The sequence below is a fragment of the Polyodon spathula genome, chromosome 12, assembly GCF_017654505.1.
Source record: "Polyodon spathula isolate WHYD16114869_AA chromosome 12, ASM1765450v1, whole genome shotgun sequence".
Lineage (NCBI taxonomy): Eukaryota > Metazoa > Chordata > Actinopteri > Acipenseriformes > Polyodontidae > Polyodon > Polyodon spathula.
The window spans coordinates 18,648,652-18,672,241 of record NC_054545.1 but is presented as its reverse complement, the minus strand read 5'-3'; the positions used below and the strand labels follow the sequence as shown (position 1 = coordinate 18,672,241).

Genomic DNA, 23,590 nt, shown 5'->3' with positions numbered 1-23,590 from the left:
TCCCTCTCTTGACTGATTATTTTTGTGTTCCCCACTTAGAACCACAATGTATCATGGATTTTTTCCAAGCATTCTGCTTATCCTTTTCTCCGTGGTCAGCACTGCTGACCTGACCTCAGATAGACGGGACTGGTGCAGTTACCTGTTGCAGGTGTAGGAGCTGCCCATTACTGAGGGGTCCCTGCAGTCCAAGCACACTCTCCTCTCTGTGTGCTGCTGAGGGCTGAGCTCTGGGGGCTCCCTCTGCCCCTAACAGAGAAGTCAGTGTGGGCCGCTGTCCCGGGACCACGGGCTGTCCATTCACAATAGACAGCGAGGCCAGGTCTGCGCTGTGCTGGACACTCACTGCTCGACCCAGTACTGCAGAGCTATTGAGCACTGTGATATGGTTTGCCAAGGGGGCGCTGTGGAGCAGGGTTTGGGGCGGCTGCACAGTCGTTGCTCCCCCTCGAGGCCCAGGCGGCTGGGGGGTGAAAGCTCCGGCCAGGTGGGCTGGCATCTGGAAGATACCAGGCTGGAACTGGAGGGGGCCCGAGAGGATGGTGCCCTGCCTCACTGCCAACTGACCACTGGGCGTTGTGAACACCGGTCCAAAATTCAACTGCCCGGGGAGGATCTGGGATGTGTCCACCAACTGACCAGAGGAGTTCCGCCTGACCACTTGGGCTGGCTGACCGGCAGAGCTTTGGTTGGTCAATCCAGCCGTGGGCTGGGGGATCGTCACTGGGGGGTTGCCTGCCAGATGTCCCGGCAGGATGAACTGGTTGGGGGCTGGGAAGATGCCCTGGGGCTGGATGACGATGCTGCCGGCTTGGTTCAGGAGCTGCAAGCTGACGGGCTTGGCCAGGCCCTGGGGAGGAGGATGCTGCTGCTGCTGCTGCTTGACGATGCTGTTGTGTGGCGGCCCAGAGAGGAGGAGGTTCTGTGAGGGACTACCAGAGACGAAGGCTAGCCCCGATGGAGGGTTGGGATGCTGGGCAGACGTGATGGCAGTGCCAGGAGGTTTGGGGCTGATCTGGACAAGCCTGGGCTGAATGCTGGTGGGTAGTTTGGGCTGGATGGGCATCAAGGATCCTCTGGGAAGGAAGAGGCCTGGCTGGGGGTTGGTTCGGAGTGCATTAGCAATGGAGGCGCTGGTGAACAGAGAACTCCCATTGAAGTTCGGCAGGGCCTTCTGGATCAGAACACTGGAGCTGTGGGCCGGGTTGAGGGTGAGAGGCGGCTCCATGGTCGGAGTGGGGAAAACGGTCCCTGGGAGGAGGCTCATAAGCTGGGGAGGGGCTGGCTTTCCCAAGAGTGAGGGGCAACCAGGGCCAACAGCCATCAAGGAGGGCTGGGGGGGGTCCACCGCCCCTTGGGTGTCTTTGGGTACGTTCTGGAGGCCTGCCACCAGCCCATGCACTAGCGGGTGCACAGTCAGTGCTTTGGGCAGGAAGGGGGAGGCAGGGGCGGGGGTACTGGACGGAGCCTCATACAAGGGCAGGACATCCCCTGGATGGGTCAGGGCTCCCGCTGCCAGGCCTGCCTCCTCTGCCAGGGTTTGCTCAGTGATGTCGGCCTCTTGGAGGCTCTGTCGTAGGATATCGCAGGCCTCCTCCACCTCCACCTCCTCCTCCTCCTCCTCCCTCTCCTCGCCCCTCTCTTCGCTCCCTGGACCCTCACTCGGGGCTCGGGGAGGAGAGCCCAGCAGAGTCTCCTCCAGGAAGGACAGGTCCACACAGCCCGGGGGAGGGGCGTCCTGCACAGGGGGGTCATCAGCCAGCAGGGAGACCGGGCTCTGCAACACAATCATATTTACTGTAGTTTTGCATGCCTAGATAACTCACAGAGCTAACAATATACAGTAAGTCTATTACCTAATATGTTTTACCATCATTTCACAGGTCTCACATATAAATACAAACACATTATGGTAAATTTGTATTTGATTTTTTTAATAGCATTTTTTCAAATCTACTTATGAAATAAACTTAAAGATGAGACACAACGGAACATAGAACTACACAGCGACTGGATTACAATGGATGAAGCTTTTAGGGGTTCTGACCCTAAACAGTATACTAGATCACCATGACCTACATTGTATATAACACTGCTATTATCCACTAGTATACTAGATCAGTATTACCTACACTGTATACTAGATCAGTATTACCTACACTGTACACTAGATCACTATTACCTACACTGTACACTAGATCACTATTACCTACACTGTACACTAGATCACTATTACCTACACTGTATACTAGGTCTACATGATATACTCACAGTGGAATCAGTGAACAGGGAGCTGTCTGTCCCAGCAGCGTTGATGAGCAAGTCTTCAGTCTCCAACTGCTGAGAGATCAGAGAGACAGAATACACATAATGCGATTTATTTCAAACATTTCTATCTTTGGTACCAAAACCAATGTCTGTGTAACTACCCACCCCCCCCCCCCCCCCACCCCCCTCTGAAATGTGGGCTTTAGATTAAAAGCTGTAGGGCACTGAAGTCCGCTAAGCAAAGGCCTACCTCACTAGTCCCATGTAAGAAGTCATTCAGGGCTTGGGGGTCACTGCAACAGACAGAACACACATCAGAAAAGATTACTGGCATCCGCAGTGGAGCTGCGAGGCAGGACAGAGCACTCCATACTATCCATCACAGTCATGCACACATGTGGCTCAGAATGTGAATTTTCGGCAGGCTTTAGGGGTTATGAGCGATAGCTGCTGCTACTACTCACCACAAAACATCAAGCAAACAGGTGCCATCTTCATCATCCATGTCAACTGAGGAAGAACAGACCAGAATGAGCAAACAGCTGAGAAACAAAATGCTGCTGGGAAGTGCTTGTACTGGTGACTCAGTGGTGTATTTTGTGGCCAGACATAGTTATGAAGCACTGATGGAAACACAACAAAGAACTAGGCCATTGCAAGAGCATACTTCGAGTATTGTCACATAATCTCCATGCAAGTCATTTTTTACAAAGTAATGGCATTGTATGTTACATCAGTTGAGTTTTCTAGTACTTTTTACTCAAGGGTGCGTCCCCAGTCCGATCTAAGAGGACAACAGATAAACGCACAACCTACAGATTCATATCAGCACTTGGATGAACACGGGTTCGAATATGTCTGATATTTTAATATTTGTTCCAGCACTAACTTGTATCCTGCCGTTCATCATTTGTTGCCTCTTCATTAATGTGTAACAAACACCTATTTTTAAGACAGTTTTGTTAAAAGTCCTTCACATAAAATGCAATATCAGTGTGCATGAGAGAAAGAAAGAGATGCAACCCAAGAGATATGCTCATGAATGCTCATCACATGAGGCTGTGTGGTCCAGTGGTTAAAGAAACACACTTGTTACCAGCAGGTCCCCGGTTCAAATTCCAGTTCAGCTATTGACTCCTTGTGTGACCCTGAGCAAGTCACTTAACCTCCTTGTGCCCAATCTTTCGGGTGAGACGTTGCTGTAAGTGACTCTGCTGCTGAGGCGTAGTTCACACACCCTAGTCTCGTATCTTGTAAAGTGTTTTGTGATTATTATAAAAAATAACGATTGCCATTAACCATTACGAAGTTTGACAAAAACACACCACAATCTAGTTTCAAATCCTGTGCAGGCTGGCCATTTTCTCATGTAACTTTCACATGCTACCCAGAACAACTGAACACTAGTTTAAATTTTAGTGTAAAAATACTAAAAGAAAATAAATTCAATGTTTTGACTAGGGGCCTTTCTCTACGTCTTCTCGTCTTATTCTAGTTGAAACGTCTGTATATTGAATTCATTACGTTTCTTTTTATATTTTTACATTTTCACAAGCACAATTTGTTACAAGCAAATGCAACTTTTCTAAATGATTGAGGGAGCTTGTTAGGAAGACCCTCCTCTCTCAGGACAAACCATGTAAAGCCCACTCACTTCACAAGGACTCAGGCTCCATCTAGTGCACACTTGTTGAGGGGGTCCAGGAGCTGCATGGAACTCTGGCTGAGGCCCTCAGGGCAAAGCTGGGGTTTGGCGCGGTGCCCAACGGGCTGAGTTCAGTAGAACTAGTCTCCTCTGCATCTCCACTGCAGCTCTGCAGTACGCACAAAGTCACGAAGGTCTATCAAACACAACAGGGAAACAAGAGAGTTATTTGACAACTGAATCCACCTCATAAACCCAGAGCATGGCGTAAGACAAGCTGGGACTTCTTCAACTCACAGCAAGAGATTCCCTGAGCGATTTGGATGTGGTACATTGTAATGTGAAAGTTATATCAGCACTATTTAAAAAGTAAATCAATGTATTCTCATACATACAGGCAGGTACCTCCATTCATCCTGATTCATGTACATACTGAAGTTTTAGAGGGTACAGTGGACAGAAGTATGCAATACTACACTGTAGCAGGGTGGAGTTGTGTGGGTGTGTACTCGGTGCTGAGTGACAGGCAGGTGATCCAAACAGAGGTGAGAGTTGATACACCACGCAGGTGTGCAGGTTTTATTTACAGACACTCACGTTAAACTACCAGTGAGGGTAGTGGACGGAGAACATACATAGGAATGTACAAAAGCAAAATAAAACACTACAAATAATAAAAGGTGCCTTGTAAACAGCAACGCTACTCCCAATACTTTAGATCTGAACTCATCTTCATTCTTGTTTGTATAATCTTCATTCTTGTTGTACATTCATGTGATTGAAGATCAAATTAATGCAGCCATGTATACAAAATTCTACAAAGTACAGTAGTCTGAGTGTAAAGGAACACCTCCTAAGCGAACTCTTCATCTAAGGGAACACCCTTGTGGTTTAACATGTTTTTTCCCATTGTAAATGCTCCGGCTAAAGGAAGAGGAACTTCATTTAAAAGAACACCTTCTTGGCAACAATAACGATTTGTTCACAACGGATACAATATGTTTTGAAACCTGATAACTTATCATCATCACCACATTTAAATTAAAATGGTTTATTCAGTCTTTCCAGAACCACTGTCATATCATTGCCTCGTTTTGTATTCTGATTTCCACAAGTGCACCTCATTGCTACAAAATGGCATGTAAACAAACAGCGAAATGTGCCTCTGTTTCGCTTGCTACACAAAGTTGGAACGTGACCCTGAATCAGACACAAGCCGCTGAGTAATCTGATATTCCTGTTCTGGTGAGTTGCTTCACCATTCTGTTAAATAATGTGCATGACTTGGGTAGTGCTGCTGCATTTTTTAATGTATTTAGGGGTGTGGTGTTAATTTAGTTTGTGTGTTACTTTATTATTAAAATTTATTTTTTGATTCATATTGTGTCTGGAGGCTAACTCCGTCTACAGAACACTTCAGCTATAAGAACACTTTGCCTGCTTCTCGAGAGGTGTTCTCTTAGCTGGAGACGACTTTACAATGATACCATCTGCTCATATAGGATGATTGGCAGACAGTTTATCTTCCAACACAACAATGACCCAAAGCATATGGCTAAGTCAACTCTGATGAAGATAAAAGTTCTGGAATGGCCTTCGCAATGACTAGATCTCAACCCGACAGAAATGCTTTGGGCTGATCTGAAAAACGCTGTAGCCAATCTGTCTGAGCTGAAGGAAACGGGCCAGATTTCACCAACAAGACGTAACATACTGGTCTAGAATGATCATAAATGTGGTAAAAAAAAAAGCTGTAATAAAAGCAAGAGACACAAAATACTAAAGGGTGCCAATACTTTTGTCACGAATGAATACTTTAAATGAAATAAGTTTGTTGTTTTATAAAGAAATCTTCTTATATTACTAGACATTGTGTATTTTGCATTTTGTTTTATTAAAAAGTGGTTTAAGTTTATTAAATGCTTGTCCTTAATCTGTTACCTTGAATTACGGTATAATTATGGTATAATAATAGTAATGGAAATGTGTAGTATAACCATGGGAAATGCATGGGGGGAACAATGCGCAATAACTATGGTGCACTTTTATAAGGGACATGCCAGTGTCGGGGTCTTATCAGCACCTGCCTCACAAAACAATAAAGCATGGAATTACAATATACTTAAGTCGTCCAGTGTTTTATCTAATTATTTCTTGGTAATAAATTCTTCCAGTCTAGACATCTTTATAATCTGCTTTATCAGCAGCCTTGAAAAATGCTGCTCCCTGCTGTCCACTGGGCAGTAATGACACGGCATGCCCTCATTTAAAATGAGCCACTCTACTGGCAACGTGTTGATCAGTGCTGGTGAACACTAATACACCCTGAAACCTGAAGAAGAAATCGTTTCACAGGAAACTGAATTAACACCAATGATTCCATAGTGTGTGTGGACTGGACGGGCACATATTGTTTTCTCACATGGTTGGATGTTTATTTGAGTATTTGGAAGTTTGCTTCTATGATATTTAGTTTTTCTTACAGCTCATGAAAATGTGCACACACCAGCTATGAACACCTCTAGGGGCATATTCAACACGCGAGCATCATACACTCAATAGACAGGGTAAACAGTTAACACATACATATTGTTTTGTTATGTGTGCAGACTGGCAAGGATTGTATGTATGCATGCTGGCAAATATTTGGAAGTGTTTTAATGAAAGCTTGTTACCTGTTTGATTGATTTTAGAATGCGCCTACACTGTTTAATGGGGGGGGGGGGTGAAGCAGGCACAGATTGTTGTAACAATGTGCTCCCTCAACACAATGCACAACCTCCACAAGCTATGAAAAGACGATTAAACATATTCATTTTGGGACTATACGTTGACGTGATCTGCTGTGTTGGGCAAACACCTTTACAGGTATTATTATTAGAGGGTACTAAAGCTAGGTAGAGACCCATCACTTTGCACGGATGAACTATTGGTTTGCAATCTTTGTATTTTTAACACTGTATAACACTGGTCTAACTAACTCATCGATAGTTTTTGTTCAGTTAGTTATTTACTGCATTGTAAAACTCAACAAATTGAGATTACTTAAGATATGGACAAAATGAATTGCTTTATAAAAAGTTAGTGACCTCAGTAACACAGCTCATACAACTTGCACAATGTGAGCTCCAGGATATTGAACAAGTCACTATAAACTAAAATGTAAGTATAAATGACTAACAAAAACTTATTGTGAAGTCTGTTTTAAAAGTTAAATACAGTAATTGTGCATGACAATTCTGCAGCTTTCCCTGTCTGTACTCTTTTCATGTGCTTTACAATGCTTCCCAGTGCTTTACCATACCTCTCTGTGCTTGACAATGCTTCCCTGTGCTTTACCATACCTCTGTACTTTACAATACCTATCTGTGCTTTACCATACCTCTCTGTGCTTTACAATACTTATCTGTGCTTTACAATGTTTCCCTGTGCTTTACCATACCTCTGTGATTTACAATGCTTCACTGTGCTTTTACTTACCTGCTTCCCTCTGCTTTGCCATGTGCTTTACCATACCTCTCTGTGCTTTACCAGACCTCTGTGCTTTACAGTACTTACCGCTGCTTTGCCATACCTAGCTGTGCTTTATCATACCTCTCTGTGCTTTACCAGACCTCTGTGCTTTACAGTACTTACATCTGCTTTACCATATATAGCTGTGCTTTACCATACCTCTCTGTGCTTTACAAGACCTATCTGTGCTTTACAGTACTTCCCTATGCCTTACCACACCTCTCTGTGCTTTACAATGCTTCCCTATGCTTTACCACACCGCTCTGTGCTTTACCATACCTCTTTGTGCTTTACAATGCTTACCTGTGCTTTACCATGCTTTATTCCACTTTGCCATGCTTTTACTATGGGAACCTGCTAAGGGGTATATCTGGGAGAAGTTTCTATTATATATAGAATAGTGTTTGTGTGTTGAATTGACCAGTGGCTGTCTTTATTAGCACGATGTCCACAACCCTAAGATACCAATACAGGACACTGCCCTGTGTTTGAACGGTGCATTCTCAGCTCTGAAAGCAGAGCTGACTAATATTAAGCACTCCTTGTGACAAAAGTAAAATTAAAAACATAAAAAACACTCCCTCCCATTGCAATGGAGCTTTGTTTTTTACACACGTGAACTAAACTGCAGCAGGTATATGGATGCTAAAATGTATGGTTGCTGTTTGTTTAGGTGTCGGTGCCATTGTAAACTACGCACAGCATTTCATTCATAATTTGTTTTAAGAAGAAAAGTTTAAATATAAGCTATACTAATAACATTTTATAAAAGCATCGCAAAAATGAGATTCAACATAAAATAATATAACACCCTTCTTAAAGAGGCCTGTGAGATGTACTTCATTATGCAAATAGTATCACTGAAAACAGTAAAATCTAGAGCAACGCTTCCCAACCCTGGTCCTGGGGATCCCCCGTGTCTGCTGGTTTCCATTCCAACTGAGCTCTCAGTTACTGAACTAGACCCTTCATTGAACTATTCATTAGCTTAATTAGACCTTTTTAATTGTTTTCAACTTTTAAACAGCTGCATATTTCAAGTTAACTATACAATTTTATGGAGCTACCGAGTGGCGCATCTGGTAAAGACATGCCAAGTGGAGAGCAGGATGCGCCCTATAGCCTGGAGGTCGCCAGTTCCAGTCCAGGCTATTCTATTGCCGACTGTAGACAGAAGCTCCCGGGGGGGCGGCACAATTGGCCGAGCGCCACCTGGGGGGATGGGTTTAGGTCGGCTAGGGTGTCCTCGGCTCACCACACACCAGCGACCCCTGTAGTCTGGCCGGGCGCCTGCGGACTTGCCTGTAAGCTGCCCAGAACTACTTTGTCCTCCAACGCTGTAGCTCTGAGGTGGATGCACGGTGAGTCTGCAGTGTGAAAAAAAGAGGTCGGCTGATGGCATATGCTTCGGAGGACAGCATGTGTTCGTCTTCACCACTCCCAAGTCAGCGTGGGGGTGGTAGTGTTGAGCTGAGCCTAAAAATAATTGGATATGCCAAAATTGGGAGAAAATAATAAAATAGTCGATTACTAAATTTAAAAAAATTAATTATATATATATATATATATGTGTGTATATATATATGTATATATATATATATATATATATATATATATATATATATATATATATATACACACACACACACACACACACAATTTTATAAGTGACTTGAAATCAGCACCTTTTTTAGGCGCAGAACAATTAAAAAGGTCTAATTAAGCGACAGTAATTAGTTCAATTCAGGGTTCAGTTCAGTAATTGAGAGCTCAGCTGGAATGAAAACCAGCAGGACTGGGGTTGGGAAGCCCTGCTTCAATCAGAGCTGCAGTCAGTTCCCATTCTAACCATGTCATTGTGATTACAGTCAGCGGAACCTTAGCACACCTGTGTGCTTGGAATTGTAACTATACAAGAGAATTAGGCCCAGTCACTTACACTTCTATTACACATTTACTTGCCATTCTTATTTTTTCACAGTTATAATTAGATAATCACATGTTATAATTAGATATCCAGTGCATGTCATTTTGCTGAATGGCAATTACAATTACAGCAGCACTGTTAGCTTGATATCAGAAGCAGCTTAACAAATCAAATCTAACTGCATTTAACACACAACAAGAAGAATTATACCTTGATCAGAGACCAACGGTCCAAATGAATTACACCTCAACTGAAATATATGTGCACAGCTAATTATGAAATCTCATTCGCAGTTCCGGGTTGTGTTTTACATTGAGCGATCATTACACTATGTAACACAGTTTTTGTTCCTGGGTAGTAAGTGTTATTTCCTAATTGCTTATGCCTCAAAAGTATAGAAAATGGCTATTATTCCCCACAGACTTTGCTTTTCAAAATATCACTATTTCCAATGGGAAAACGGGCAAATGTGTGTCTTTTCGTTCACATAAAGTCAGAAAAAAACAACATATGAATCTAAATTAAGATTTAGAAGTGAGTAGTTTTTCGAGATTTACGATTATACTATAAATACAGTATAATCGCAAATCTCGAAAAACTACTCACTTCTAAATCTTTTGTAGTCATTTTTGTATTACTTTAGTATAAATACATGTTAATTTGGATTCATATGTTGTTTTTTTCTGACTTTATGTGAACGAAAAGACACACACTTGCCCGTTTTCCCATTGGAAATAGTGATATTTTGAAATATCACTGTCCTGGTCACAAAAGCAAAGTTTGTGGGGAATAATAGCCATTTTCTATACTTTTGAGGCATAAGCAATTAGGAAATAACACTTACTACCCAGGAACAAAAAAAAAAAAAAAAAATTGTTACACTGTGTTATTCTTGGATTTTCAATCACTTTAGCGACCCACAACAGAGATGCTAGTGCTTGTTTGACAGGTGCATCTGTATTGGAGGCTGCATTTCTCTAAAGCTATGGCTAGTGTGTAATTCAACATTTAACGTAACATTATTCAGCACGTTTCATTGGACTTTATTAAGCAAAATGTGCTTATTCTATAGGGTGACGCAAAATTGTGGCCATAGCGGTACAGGCCAGGCCAGAGAGACTCCCCTGCAGATCTCCATGCCCAAATTCTCTGAAGGAATTAGACTGTAATCAGCTGGAAGGGTTATTTAATTAAATCATTGTGCAGACTGATCATGCTGAATCAACTCAAGGTGGCTCTGCATCCTATTTATAGTGTTATAGCAGGGGTTTTCTCGATATTATTATTATTATTATTATTATTATTATTATTTATAATAATAATAATAATAATAATAATAATAATAATAATAATAATAATAATAATAATAATAATACACCCGTTTAACCATTTTAGCAAATTAGGAGGGAATTATTCTGCTTTCACAGTTGCAGTAGGCAACCAGGTATTCACTCATAGCATCAACACAGCACTGCGTAGTCTGGCCACATTGTGTTCACCAATACTGTACGTCTACAAAAAAAATCACCGTCACGGGTATCTAGCTACGTTTTATCAACGTGCTTTTTATGAATACAATATCGACTTTAAAATAAAAAGGGCATAAGGTTTTTGTCGTGTGCATGCAAACATAGACTGTTTTTTTTTTTTTTTTTTTTTTTTTTAATGAAACCATTGCGTCTGCTGCTGCTGCAAGAACCCCGACATCTTGTTGCTTTGTGAGGGAACGTTCGATGTGGGGGGTGTTGTTCTTTGTACTGTTCGTTGTCACGCTGCGTTTCTCCATTATTATAATACAGATATTTTCTTATATCCCGCACTCAATAACTGTTGCAAGAACGCCCTTGTCTTTTATTAACAGAGCACACGATTCAAATTTGGCAGCACGCCGAATATTTGCTTTTAAATATAACGGGTTTGTAAACAAAGTGACCTCGCTGGCGCAAGAGCTGCTTGCTAAATCGCTGTTAATGCTTTATTATTACGCTTATTCTACTAACGAAATGCAAACATTTTCATGGGTTTTCAGACGTGTAATAATATAAACATCTCCTTAACCTACCCTCTTCATAGAAACCAATGCAAGAAATCACAATGCGTCATTTACTGCTAGAACAAAAAATATCACAACCATGCGGTCTACGGCTTTTGAACTCGTGTTTTCCCCACACAGAAGATCATCTCTCCAGGCACGCATTCTAGAGGTAAACGGCCACACGCCAAGTACTAACATGTCCACCCACCCACTCATTGTCTAAATTGTCTATTTAATCCGCATCTTGATTAAGTGAAGAGAACGGAAGCTCTGTTCCAATAATAAAGCAAACTCCTCCAAACACACGCCGTTTTTACCAAGGGAGGAGGTCCTTCTCAGAAAGCAAAGACCTCCCTACCCTCTGTATCTTTTTCTTATTTTATTTACAACTTGCAACACAGCTGCTACATAGCTACTTCTTGTTTTACAACCCTCCTCTGCTGGCATGCAGGCTGCTCTGTGTACTAAGACAATTCAGAATCACCAACCATCTCAATTACTGTTTGTCTATCTCAGACGACAACGCGCTGAATAACAGCTCTTGTCCATTTCGGCATGGGAGAAGATGTATTGTGACCGATGCGAGCCGAAGAACAAAGATTGCTTCTGTCTGTCTGAAAAAGCACCAGGCACTCTGTCTAGCAACAGCAGCACAGTCCTGCAGAAAAGGCACTGTAAAGGCTACTGGTTTTTTTCTGCAAAACACAAAGGACACTGTTTTCAATGCATGCATTCCCCCATCGCCCCTTTTGCTCTGGCTACATTTGTATTTAACTTTTTTAAAGGAAACTCACCGGTAATGTGCGTTATTGTCTTGTCAAAGAAACATCTGCGCCATCGATTCGGGGCTGCCTTTTCAGATGCTAAGGGGGAAAACAAGAGTGACAAGAATTCACAGCACAAAGGTGGAAGAGGCTGGGGCGCTCCGATTCCGCTCGGCTGTGTTAGCTGCGTCCTTCACAGAGCTCGTACTGTATACAGCAAACCTTTAAAATACCCGCTTTTTCCGGAGAGCAGTTATTGTACCAATTCAAGTTCATAATATTAAAGACGCATCATTTCGCATCATTGCACTCCGATTACAACGATCCCTGTAATGTTGCCGATTGTTTGTTTAATACTAAAACGTGCAATTGCTACATACAAGAATCACCGTTTTAAACGTATCAGCGTAAAGCACCCGCTACACAAACTAATCGCTACAGTGTGCCTTTTTAAAAACTGCACATCATATCAGACACTATTGTTAAGACTGCCCATATTATTACTATATCCAACCCGAAAACACACAATCAGGTTCTATTGAAATAATGTAATCGGTCTAAAAAAAATAACAAACATGCCTTTAAAAACGTGCTTTCAAGAAATCCAAAGACAGGTTAAAACGAACAAGGTGTACAAAGGTGAATCAATAGGTATCTCCCGCGAGCTCTGTCATGTGTGAAAATCAATACCTCTTAGGAACAACAAGGGGCTCCCCTGCCAAGTGATTGGCCAGAGCCACTCTGATTGACAACTTGATTGTGTTTCTAAGTGCAGCGGTGGGCGGGATCACTGCTTCAGGTTGAAGTAGCTGCCCCGATGCGCTGTATCTGGGGCTGACGTTGCAGCAGGTTGCATGTGAGTTGACAGAACGTGACATTTGGAGCCTGCCTGCGAAGGGTTTGTTTTAATCACGTACTAATGTACAGGGTCAGGACACAATACTGCTTTTAAATCGTGTTGTTTAGAACGACCAATGGACTAATCACTTTGGAGAAGAATCAGGCGTTCCAATTGGCTTGTTTTGCAAGCACCTGCTAACGGAGCTGCTACTAGCAGCCATTCATTGAAGTCTGCTAGATGCAGCTTTTGTATACTAACGGCAATGCTTTTAAGGGTGGCATCGTGACACTTATTGAAGTGTGTCTGATGGTCATTTTGCAGCTTGCAATGGTCGACCAGCCCTTGACACTATGCATTTCCATAGTTTCTATTCATCCCCATGCTTGCCAATACTTTTAAGGTTAAACCAGTGCTTTAACCACTGTTTATATGGGGAGTTACACATTGAAATGATTACACCAGCTATACCCTCAGAGATTAAAATATGACACCAGCTATACCCTCAGAGATTAAAATATTACACCAGCTATACTCTCACAGATTACAATATTAGACCAGCTATACTCTCAGAGATTACAATATTACACCAGCTACACTCTCAGAGATTAAAATATTAGACCAGCTATACTCTCAGAGATTACAATATTAGACCAGCTATACTCACAGAGATTACAATATTACACCAGCTACACACTGAGACAGACTGTAATTCGGGCATGAGGCAAGAGAGTTCATATATTGTTGTTTGGAAGACCTTTTTACATAAATAATAATGGAATTTGCACAACACACTTTTGCAACATGGCATGTGTTTGTGATCTAACGAAATCATAAAATTAATAGTAACCATAAATGTCAAGAACCATAGTTCTATACATTACAGTTAGCTTCAATTGTGTAAAATAAACTATTTGTAGTAGTTATAAGAATCTAATTTTCATTCCTAAAGAAATATTATTATTTGTTTATTTAGCAGACACCTTTATCCAAGGTGACTTACAGAGACTAGGGTGTGTGAACTATGTATCAGCTGCAGTCATAGCAATGTCTCAACTGAAAGTCAGAGCAGAAGTGATTCGCTCAGGATCACACACAGTCAATGGGTGAGCTGGGATTTGAACCTGGGACCTCCTAGTTACAAACCCCTTTTCATTAACCACCGGACCACACAGCCTCCTAAATGCTGAAATATGAGATCACCACTTAAGAAGATCAGTAATAATTACATAAATGTACACAAGTCTTGGTGAAACACCTTTTTTTAACTAATAACAGTTCCAACAGTTTAGACGAGAGGCCTGCATCAAAGGACATGAATGAAATTAAGAATACGAACAAAAGGGGACAATTCGTTCCATTAGTTCTCGTCTGGTTCCTGGTAGCTGGTTGATCCCACAATGGTCACTAGTCTGTTCTTAACAGATCCCTAAGTGCAGCAGCACTTTCTATACAGACAGCAGTGAGGGTATGGAATGCGCCACTCACTGGACTCTGTGATACACCTAGAATCCTGGCGAAGCTTAACTTGGATTTCATAGATTTAGCAAATAACATTTGCGCTTTCTTGTTAGTGCCTTTAGCAAGAGTTAAAAAATTCGAGCAATATTTCACGTTGGAATAACTAGTTAGTGTCAGTATAGTGATATATATATATATATATTTCGACAAAGGAATATATTGATGTATTTATTTAATAAGAAAAAAAAAACACAGCAGTGTTCACAAAAATATGATATTGTGTTATAGTTAGTTTATAACCTCCCATGTAAATAAAATACATCTTATTTTGTTAAAGAATGTGGTACATTTGGGCATGTCTGATAGTAATACAGCTATATGGTTTTTTGTCCTTACTGTGCATTGCTGTGTGAGCACTCCACTTAGCGCTTTACCCAATATTGCTTAAAATCGCAGTTTCAAAATTCAGCCTTTACAGTACTTCATTGACCAGCAAAAGTAACACATCAGACATACAATAACGAGAACTACTGCCAACTACTGCCTTTATAAGGCGTTTCTTTATAGAGTGGAACAGTACAGCTGTGGCTCCTATTGATCTTGATGCAATCACACTAGAACTCTAGTATTCTCATCACAAGGCAAAACAGAATTTGTATCTCTTATGTATGGCTACCAAGTATATAACTATACCGCTGTATAAATACAATTTGATACAAGTAAAAACAGTAATTCACTACATAAATCTCACAACAACGTGCTTTTACATTATCTACTAGGCATAATCAAATGCCAATTGAATAAGTTTGATCTACTGGTGCACATTGTCAGTATGCTTATTCCTTTTCTTAAGTACTAGTTTCTGATTGTTTTCTATTGCTCAACAAAATACTTTCTTATTTTGATCAAAGTCATTGGATGATGCTGGCACCTTACTGTTCATTTACTGCAGATAACTGAAACAGTGTTGAATCATACTAAAAACATGTAGCTATGGATCAAGCTGTCTCAAGCCACATTTCATTGTGCCCATTTTTTTGTGTAAAATAACGTTGCCATGATATGTAAAAGTGCATGACTATTTTTACTAATTATTACAAAAATACAACAGACTGAGACACAACATTGACCAATATAGTACCATGTACCATTAGGTAATAATGTTAAATTAAGAAATGTCTATAAAACATGATCAGGTTTAACCCTACTCACAGGCAGTCAGTACTGATGTCTGCCTGCCTCTCATTCTTCAGAACATCTGTCTCGTTAACCCAGTTGATGTTCATTTGGTCTGTGCAATGTTGTGCTTGGTTTTGGGGTTGTTTGGAGCAGTCTTCGCGTATCCAGGCTTGCTTTCTCCTGTTTAATGTTTTGGTTCTAGCATTATAGTTCAATTTGAAATATACAGATATCAAGTGGAAGTTCTCCTAGATCCTAATACAAAAATGATTTCCTGTTCTGAAGTTTCACTCTAATAGTCGATCACAAGCAGTGATCAAATAGGCAGCAATGTTCCTTTACACAAGTCAAGAAGCAATTTCTTAGACACACTGTTTTTATTTAGATACTGTAGCTCTCATGCTCCGTTTGCCAGATAGTCTTTCAGCACAGACACACAGAAGGCAAGCTAAATCTGCAAAGTGTCTGCATACCTTTAGCACCCAGTAGCATCAAGTGAACAGGAATGGTTTACAGGTAGTGTGTATTGACAGCAATACTCCACTAGATGAAGCTGTGTGTTACCTATCTATAAACTCAGAACAAAGCACTAGAACAATTCCTTTAAACACTTGCAAGAATCACTCCATGCTACTGGAAACACAAAGTGGTAAGAGGACTGTTCTTTGAAAGCCTACATTAATTTTCAGAATAGTAATTGTTTGAACACAATTTCATGCATTTAATTTTAAATTTGAAATAGCCTTTTTTTTTTTTTTTACTCCATTTGCTCCCCAATTTGAAATGTCCAATTCTTTAAGCCTGGTTCACTACTGCAACCCCCACGCTGACTCGGGAGCCAAAACAAACACGCGTCCTCCAAAACGTGTGCCTTCAGCCGTCCACTTTTTTTCACTCTGCAGGCCCGCCATGCAGCTACCTTCAGAGCTACAGCATCGGAGGACCAAGCAGCCCTGAGCCACTTGCAGGCAGAACAACAGGCACCCAGCCAGTCTACAGGGGCCACTGGTCCGCAGTGAGCCAAGGACACCCTGGCCGACCTAAATGATTTTTAAAATGTTAAAATAACTGCTAGCTGCTAAAACCACCAGTACTGTTAAATATGTTTTTAAAATACATGCTTATCTCTCCACCACATCATCAACACTGGTCAGTCCTACTTTTCTTCTGTTAATGGTTCTTTGCTTGTACTTTGTACATGAATTTGAAATGTATTTCAGAGACAACGCTACAACAGCTAAACATACAGAAATCATCTGCTTTGTTGTCTCTCTCCAATGGGCTAGCTGAAATCTGGCCATGTGGTCTACACAGTCTCAACACAGTAAGCAGTTACCATCTGTAACAAGTTCTTTTGATGAAGACAGAAGAAAGTATTAGATTTACATTCCCTGCTATGACTTGAAATACAAAATGAATTATCAGTAAACATATAGAAGTGCGAGTACAGAACAGCACCTCCCTGGATTCTGATCCTCTAACACTCAGTGCCCCAACTACGTTGCATCACAACTGGGTAAGTGGTTCACTAGCTGTATGTAATAGATTAGCGCAACATGGCACTTGGAACCCTTTAGAATTTCAACAACACATAGTATTTATTTTAAAATTATAATGGTAGCATTCTTAGAAGCTACATTTGAACATGAGGGCCACATTTGACAAGAATAAGTGGTCACTATTATTCCAGAGAGGTTCACCCTTTTTAAAACAAAATACTCACAAAAAATAAATACTCCCAGTTACTACTAAACCCATTTCTCAGCGTAACACAGAACACAATGCCTCACCCACTCAAGGTGGTCTGCAGGACCAGTGCACGTCGCAAAACTGATCAGTCACAGAACCCAAACAAGGGTGAAAACAGGTAAACAGAGGTATTTTATTCACTCAAAATACAGTAAAAAGAAAATGTGTCATTGTACAGAGCACTCACATAAGACCTACAAAAAGCAATCTTTCAGGAGAACTTAAAACATCTGCATTGCAAAGAAAGATTTGCTGTCAGATTCGACACTGACATTTGTTATGAGACCTTTCTTCAAACAAGTGGTGCACAGTTACAAACAGTACAATATATGTTTAAAGTAAATTACTACCAAAACCCAACTCAGAAACATGTTCATAGCATGCAGGAATTGTAATGAGTGGTAACCTAGCAGAAAGATCTATAGAAAAGAAGAAAAGAAAATACATACAAGTCTAGGCAGATCAAGTAAAGAAACACTTCTAGCAAGTGCCACCTGATGGAACTGCTGCATTACAACAATGAAAACCCCATCAGCACAGGGCTATGTAGCCTGGGACCTTCTAATCCAGGTCTTAATAAAATTAGAGGAAATAAACCTCCAACCAGCGCCTCAAGCATTTTAATTACAACTATTAAACCACAAGCAGAACAGCCCCACAGGACCAGGGATGCCTGTCCTCTGTTCCATCAGAAACTAAATTAGGTCTAGTCAAAACTTTCGAAAAGACATTTCATTCAGGGGCAACTGATAAGTAGTTATTTATTTATTTTTTAAAACAAAACAACCCCACCCCCACTCAAACATAATTTCACTGAATTAGTCAAGAACTCAATGAATGCTGAGCTACTATAATACAAACACCCCCGCCGCCAACCCCCCCCTGGTTCCAGCTCTATTTGCCTGCCTGCTGGGCTTGGCGACGCAGCAGCACATAGATCTTCTCTTTAATCCAATCCTTGTTGTAGGGCTGGTATGTCTGAGTGTCTGCCCGGTATCTACAGAGGAAGAGAGAAGCACACATTACTCTAAAGCAGGACAGCAATGGTGCACGGGGAGATGGTACATTCTGTGTAACCTGCTAAACGTGGAAACTTTAGAAATAAAACTAGAGAAAAATGTTAACCAATATAACGGGACTTTGTGTAACTAATCAAAAAGACCTTCATTAGAGTACCATTACTTTATGCTATACAACAACATAGAGGAGACTAGATGTACTAGGTTTGCGTGCAGGGTGATAAGTAAGTTTACCACATCAATGATATGGTGCATTAATGTGGTAAACTTACTTTCTAAATCACCCCATATATAGAAAAGACTTTGAATACGTATGAAGTAACCTTTCTGTACACTGACTAGCACCACGGGTGACCTATACTAGACAATGTTGAACTCCCGTACTTGAAACGGATTACCTGAATGAACGGCACTGTTCTGAAACCTGTGCTTACTGATTATGCTCTTAATGTTAACTCAGTCAGTGGACTACAATTATTTCAGGCAAACAGAGGTAAATAAATAACCTTAAATGTAGTACATTAGTGGCAATAACATTGTTAAAAAATGTATTAACATCCAAAGGCTGACTTCTATTAACTCAATCATGATTCTCAGTTATAATTCTCACTTTCATATCCAAAAGAAAGGTACCATGAACATTTGAGACACCTAATTGAAATAAAAAGCACTTTTTTTTTAGGGTAGTACTGGCTGGTAAAAGCACTTAATTGAGACTAAACTTTTGTGAAATTATGTTTTGTTTTTTTTATTATTGCATTCTGCCACAAGGGGTGAAATTATGTAGCTTCAAGCGCAGCGATACAAAGGAACATTCACTTACACAAGGCAGCTGAGATCAGCAAGGTCGTCGATGAAATCAAACAGCTGGCTGATATCGTACGTAATGGACGGGCTGTTGGGATTCATCCTCTTCAAATGCTCTTCGTACATCTTGCAGACACCTACAAGAACACAAATCCTTTTAAAACATGCAGGCCCATCATTCACAGACTGTGCTCCCCAGCATGACCTGCAGCTGCCCAGGACCCAACAGTCCTACTGCTCCAGGGGGCAGGATGCTTCATTAGCAGGGTACACACAGGACTCGATGTCTGAGAAGCACTTGCTGTGTCTCACACCTGATAGTGTTCATACCTCTTGCCGCTAGGTCAATGAAAGTTCCCATCAAATACTAGATTTCAATGTCAAACATTCACAATGTTAAGATTAAACAGAAGCTGAAATATTTGACATTTTTGTATCCAATCAAAAAAGTGATGACAGCCCTCTATTAGAACCCTACTCTTATGATAATTGCAACATTAAAGTGGACGAGACCATGCATGTTAACACTAGAACCGCCACGGCAGTCATTGACGGTTTTCACGGTTAAAACTGAAAATTACTTTTTTACGGCATTTGAAAGGAGTGATCGAAAAAAAAGTCATAATCCCCTCTATTTAGATCCATAAGATCAGTCATTTTGACTACCTTTTACAATATATGTTTTCATAACAAACAATACTCTTATATACAAGCCTGCTTTCACTGTACCTGGTACGTTTTGTACAAGGAATGCAACAGGGAAAAATATCAGTAGGAGAGATCTTGAAGCTAGCCACAGACTGCTGCAGCTCAACCTGGATTCAGTGCTACACAGTGACACATGCAGAGAAAATATGTTACTTTTGTTTAATTAAAAACTGCTTTCATTTTTACACTTTTGTATGTACATATACCTGTTTACACACTAGTTTCTTTTGAAATGTTTATTTTATTATAGTTTTTAATTTTGATAAATAAATGTAGTGTAGTAGTGCTTTATTTTTACATACATATTTTTTAAATTTGGACTCACCAATTATTGTTCAGATTTTCAACCCCAATTTGGAAAGCCCAATTTTTTTATTTCAACCCGGCCCACCACTGCCACCCCCATGCTGACTCGAGAGACCAAGACGGACACACACGTCCTCCGAAACAGGTGCCGCCAGCCGTCCGCTTATTTTCACTCTGTAGGCCCCCCATGAAGCCACCTCAAAGCTACAGCGGCAGAGAAGCATGACGCTCCGAGCCACTTAAACGGCTTGCCAGCGCCCAGCCAATCCACAGGGGTCGCTGGTGCGCAGTGAGCCAAGGACAACCTGGCCGACCTAAGCCCTCCCCAAACCGGGGGGCGCTTGGGCAATTGTGGGCTGCCACCTGGAACTCCTGTCCACGGTCGGCAGTGGAATAGCCTGGACGACTGGCGACCTCCAGGCTACAGGGCGCATCCTGCACTCCACGCAGAGTGCTTTTACAGGATGTGCCACTCTGGAGCCCTTGAAGTAGTGCTTTATATGTGGCAAGGTAGAAAATAAACCCTTTTATGTTTAATTGCTCATTTAAATACAGTGTTTAGGCTGTGCAGATGTTTGAGTTGTAACTGATAGTTTGTCTTTCATTTTAATATTGATGTTGTTTAACATGTAATGACTGCCAGCGGCAATTTTAGGCACGAGTATAACCGTGGCAGTTCTAGTGTCAGACATATTTAAAAAATAACCTTGCAGTACAAGCACCAGAGCCGATTTATATACGCTAAATGTCGGTAAACCACTAGCTTTTTTATTTTACCAAAATATAATTTAGAAATCCTCTCTAGTTTGTGTAGTTTTTATACTTGCTATCTGTCCCATCTCCATTCTGCTCTGAATGGCTGGGAGTTGCTGTCAGTCATCTCAGTGGACTGTTAGTCCTGTAGTTTGACCCTGTTCTGACAGATCTCGTTGACTGAAGCAGTGCAAGAATGCTCTTTCGTTTAAATGACTGTTAACCAAGATCTGCACCCACTGTGCACTTTCATTTGCCAGCTAGAGTGTCTGTCATTCAAAGCGCCTACTTTGAAGTTAGCAGGTTAAGGTGTATGTAAGCTTGTGCTTTAGGTACATGGTGACAGTTACTAGTTTGAAAATGAGGCGCAAGAGAAAAACACAATGAATACTGTGCACAGAAATTTACGCTATAAAAGTCTGTGCAATACACTTTTATATGCTGCATTTTCTATGGTTTATTTGAGACTTTGTGTAGGATCTTTCTTTACAAGGTATAGTTTCACTGTGATCAAACGTTATTTCAATTAGAATGTTGGTAACCATGGTTTTGTTGCATGCTGAATATGATAAAGGGGTTTCACTAAATGAGATGTTTTTTAAATGGCGTTAAAAGAGAAAATACTTTAAGGATAAAGGTCAATGTCACCCATTCTCTGCGTGAATTGAAAAATAAAGATTGAAAAAAAACACATTTTAAAATAAATGTCGATTTGGCAAAAAAAAATCAAATCTAATAGTAGCACGCCTAAATATACCTGTACATATTTTTTTGTAATACTCAGCTTACCTTCCATGCACTCGTTAACAGATTCATAATCTGCATACGTCCTGCCTTCTGGCCTCTTGGTAGGCTGGACTAGCAAAATTGTGTGCGACTAAAAACAGAAAGAAAAAAGTGACTGTTACTACTTGTTTTCCCAAACACATAAGCTAGCTCTGCCATTTTCTGGTTGAAAATTCATATCCACACATACCAGAACTTAACAAGTACATCTGTTTGCAGTAAATTTAGAACACTATCTAAAATGAAGAAGAAATATAACAAAGGAACCATTTCAGGCAACAAAAGGGTAAAACTAGAATTCAGGAATAGTGGTTTACAGAGGTGTAACAATACAGTTAAGTCATAATGAACAACTATCAGAGAGGGCTCACTGCAGCTAGCGCCAAGCATGCTGGTTCTCAAAGAGAGGGCTCACCACAGCTAGCTACAAGCATAGGGGTTCTCAGAGAGGGCTCACTTCCGCTAGCTCAAAGTGAGGGGTGGGAGAGAGGGCTCATGTTGTACAGTTGCAATGGGATAAACCAGTCTGGCTGGCCATACCAGTTGCTAAGCAACATTACACATTGTGGTGCATGTACATTTGAATAAGTCAATTACGTTTTGGCAATGAAGACTGCTAGCTGGCTGAAAAAGTATGATTTAAAATGGCACACATGGAAGCATGCATAAATAAATAAATAAAGACAACATGCATGAACGTGGTTCCGTGTTAGTTATTTTACTCATGAAATAATGTTTGCACAGGATAGACGAGAGGATGACTAAATCAGCACGAGGGGGGAAGGGTGTCCCTCTCAGCCGGAGTCAACTTTCAGAACTGCTTTATCAGCAGCATCTGGAGCAGCTTGTTGTATTTAGCAGAAAATGATGTGCAAATTTCACTACTTCAGTTTAGGCACAGTACGCCTCTGTGAACAAGTTTTAATCTTGAATCAAGAACGTTTTAATTAAATAATTATCGAGGTGTTCGTGTTAAAGTCGTGGTCGCATATAATAAATACATGTAAAAAAAACATACGCTATAAACATGTATGCGGAGCCTGGGCCTTTTACTCTTTCCATCTATATTTAAATATTGTTTATTTTAGTAGCGCTCTAAAGAGCTATAATCCTTACTCATTGCGTGTTGTATTGACTAGTTAAGATTAACCACTGCTCACTCGTGTACACCACTCTATTAGTTCAATTTCCTCGACTCACGTCAGAGAATCCAAAATAAGGCGCTTCACAACACACGCGTTTAGACGTTTGTTCAGTTGTTTAAGTTATTTGTTTTTAGACGTGGCTACGACAATGTAAAATAAAATAACGATTTAACTAACATATCCCATAATGCACTCCGCAGCTCGGCCTACACGCTAAATGTGTGAACGGTTTGATACGCGCTATCAGAAAGGCAGTTGATACAATAAACCTGTGTCGTATTCACTTTGACACGGGGTGTATAATTCTCTGTATTTTTCTTCTCACCATCTCTGAGTTCCGCGGCCGGTTGTGTAGACGATTCCTTTTCGGTTTCAGTAAAAATTTCTCGGCGCTTCTGTCTCCTTTCTGCAAAAGACCACAGCACGACCCACTTGAGTTCCTTTCACCAGCGGAAGCGAGCTATAACACATGCCCGGTTTCTGGGATGGACCTGGCATGGCGTATCTCTCAGAGCGCATAACTCACCAGGAACAGACAGTGTCCTTACACTGCAGTGGGGGGGTGGGGGTGGGGGTGGGGGTGGGGGTGGGGGTGGGGGGGGGCTTGGAGGCATTGTGATCAGAGAGGGAGAGAGAAAAGATGACCTGGTCCTGCTGTCACCCACTGAAGGGGGCTGCAGTAGAGTC

The 23,590-nt window shown here is 41.2% G+C and overlaps 2 protein-coding genes across 3 annotated transcripts in view; both read right to left on the bottom strand.

Moving 5' to 3' along the window:
- Positions 1 to 13,469, bottom strand: part of si:ch211-168d23.3 (BRD4-interacting chromatin-remodeling complex-associated protein) — a 28,716-nt gene extending 15,247 nt beyond the window's left edge. Inside the window, exons 1-6 of one of the 2 annotated variants that reach the window (XM_041267328.1) lie at positions 12,183 to 13,469; positions 3,923 to 4,109; positions 2,733 to 2,778; positions 2,519 to 2,561; positions 2,272 to 2,337; positions 143 to 1,777 (exon numbers count right to left, since the gene is read on the bottom strand). In XM_041267328.1, coding sequence (XP_041123262.1) covers positions 143 to 1,777; positions 2,272 to 2,337; positions 2,519 to 2,561; positions 2,733 to 2,773 — 1,785 coding nt within the window. In that variant the 5' untranslated portion in view covers positions 2,774 to 2,778; positions 3,923 to 4,109; positions 12,183 to 13,469. Of the gene's footprint in view, positions 1 to 142; positions 1,778 to 2,271; positions 2,341 to 2,518; positions 2,562 to 2,732; positions 2,779 to 3,922; positions 4,110 to 12,182 lie in introns of both variants that reach the window. The other variant, XM_041267327.1, reaches the window with a different exon arrangement.
- Positions 13,470 to 17,492: 4,023 nt separating this feature from the next.
- Positions 17,493 to 23,376, bottom strand: LOC121324972 (enhancer of rudimentary homolog). The gene is made up of 4 exons (XM_041267227.1): positions 23,229 to 23,376; positions 21,762 to 21,849; positions 19,222 to 19,342; positions 17,493 to 18,376 (listed from the first exon to the last, which is right to left on the bottom strand). The coding sequence occupies exons 1-4, from the start codon at positions 23,229 to 23,231 to the stop codon at positions 18,274 to 18,276; spliced, it is 315 nt and encodes a 104-aa protein (XP_041123161.1). The 5' UTR covers positions 23,232 to 23,376; the 3' UTR covers positions 17,493 to 18,273.
- Positions 23,377 to 23,590: the final 214 nt, after the last annotated feature.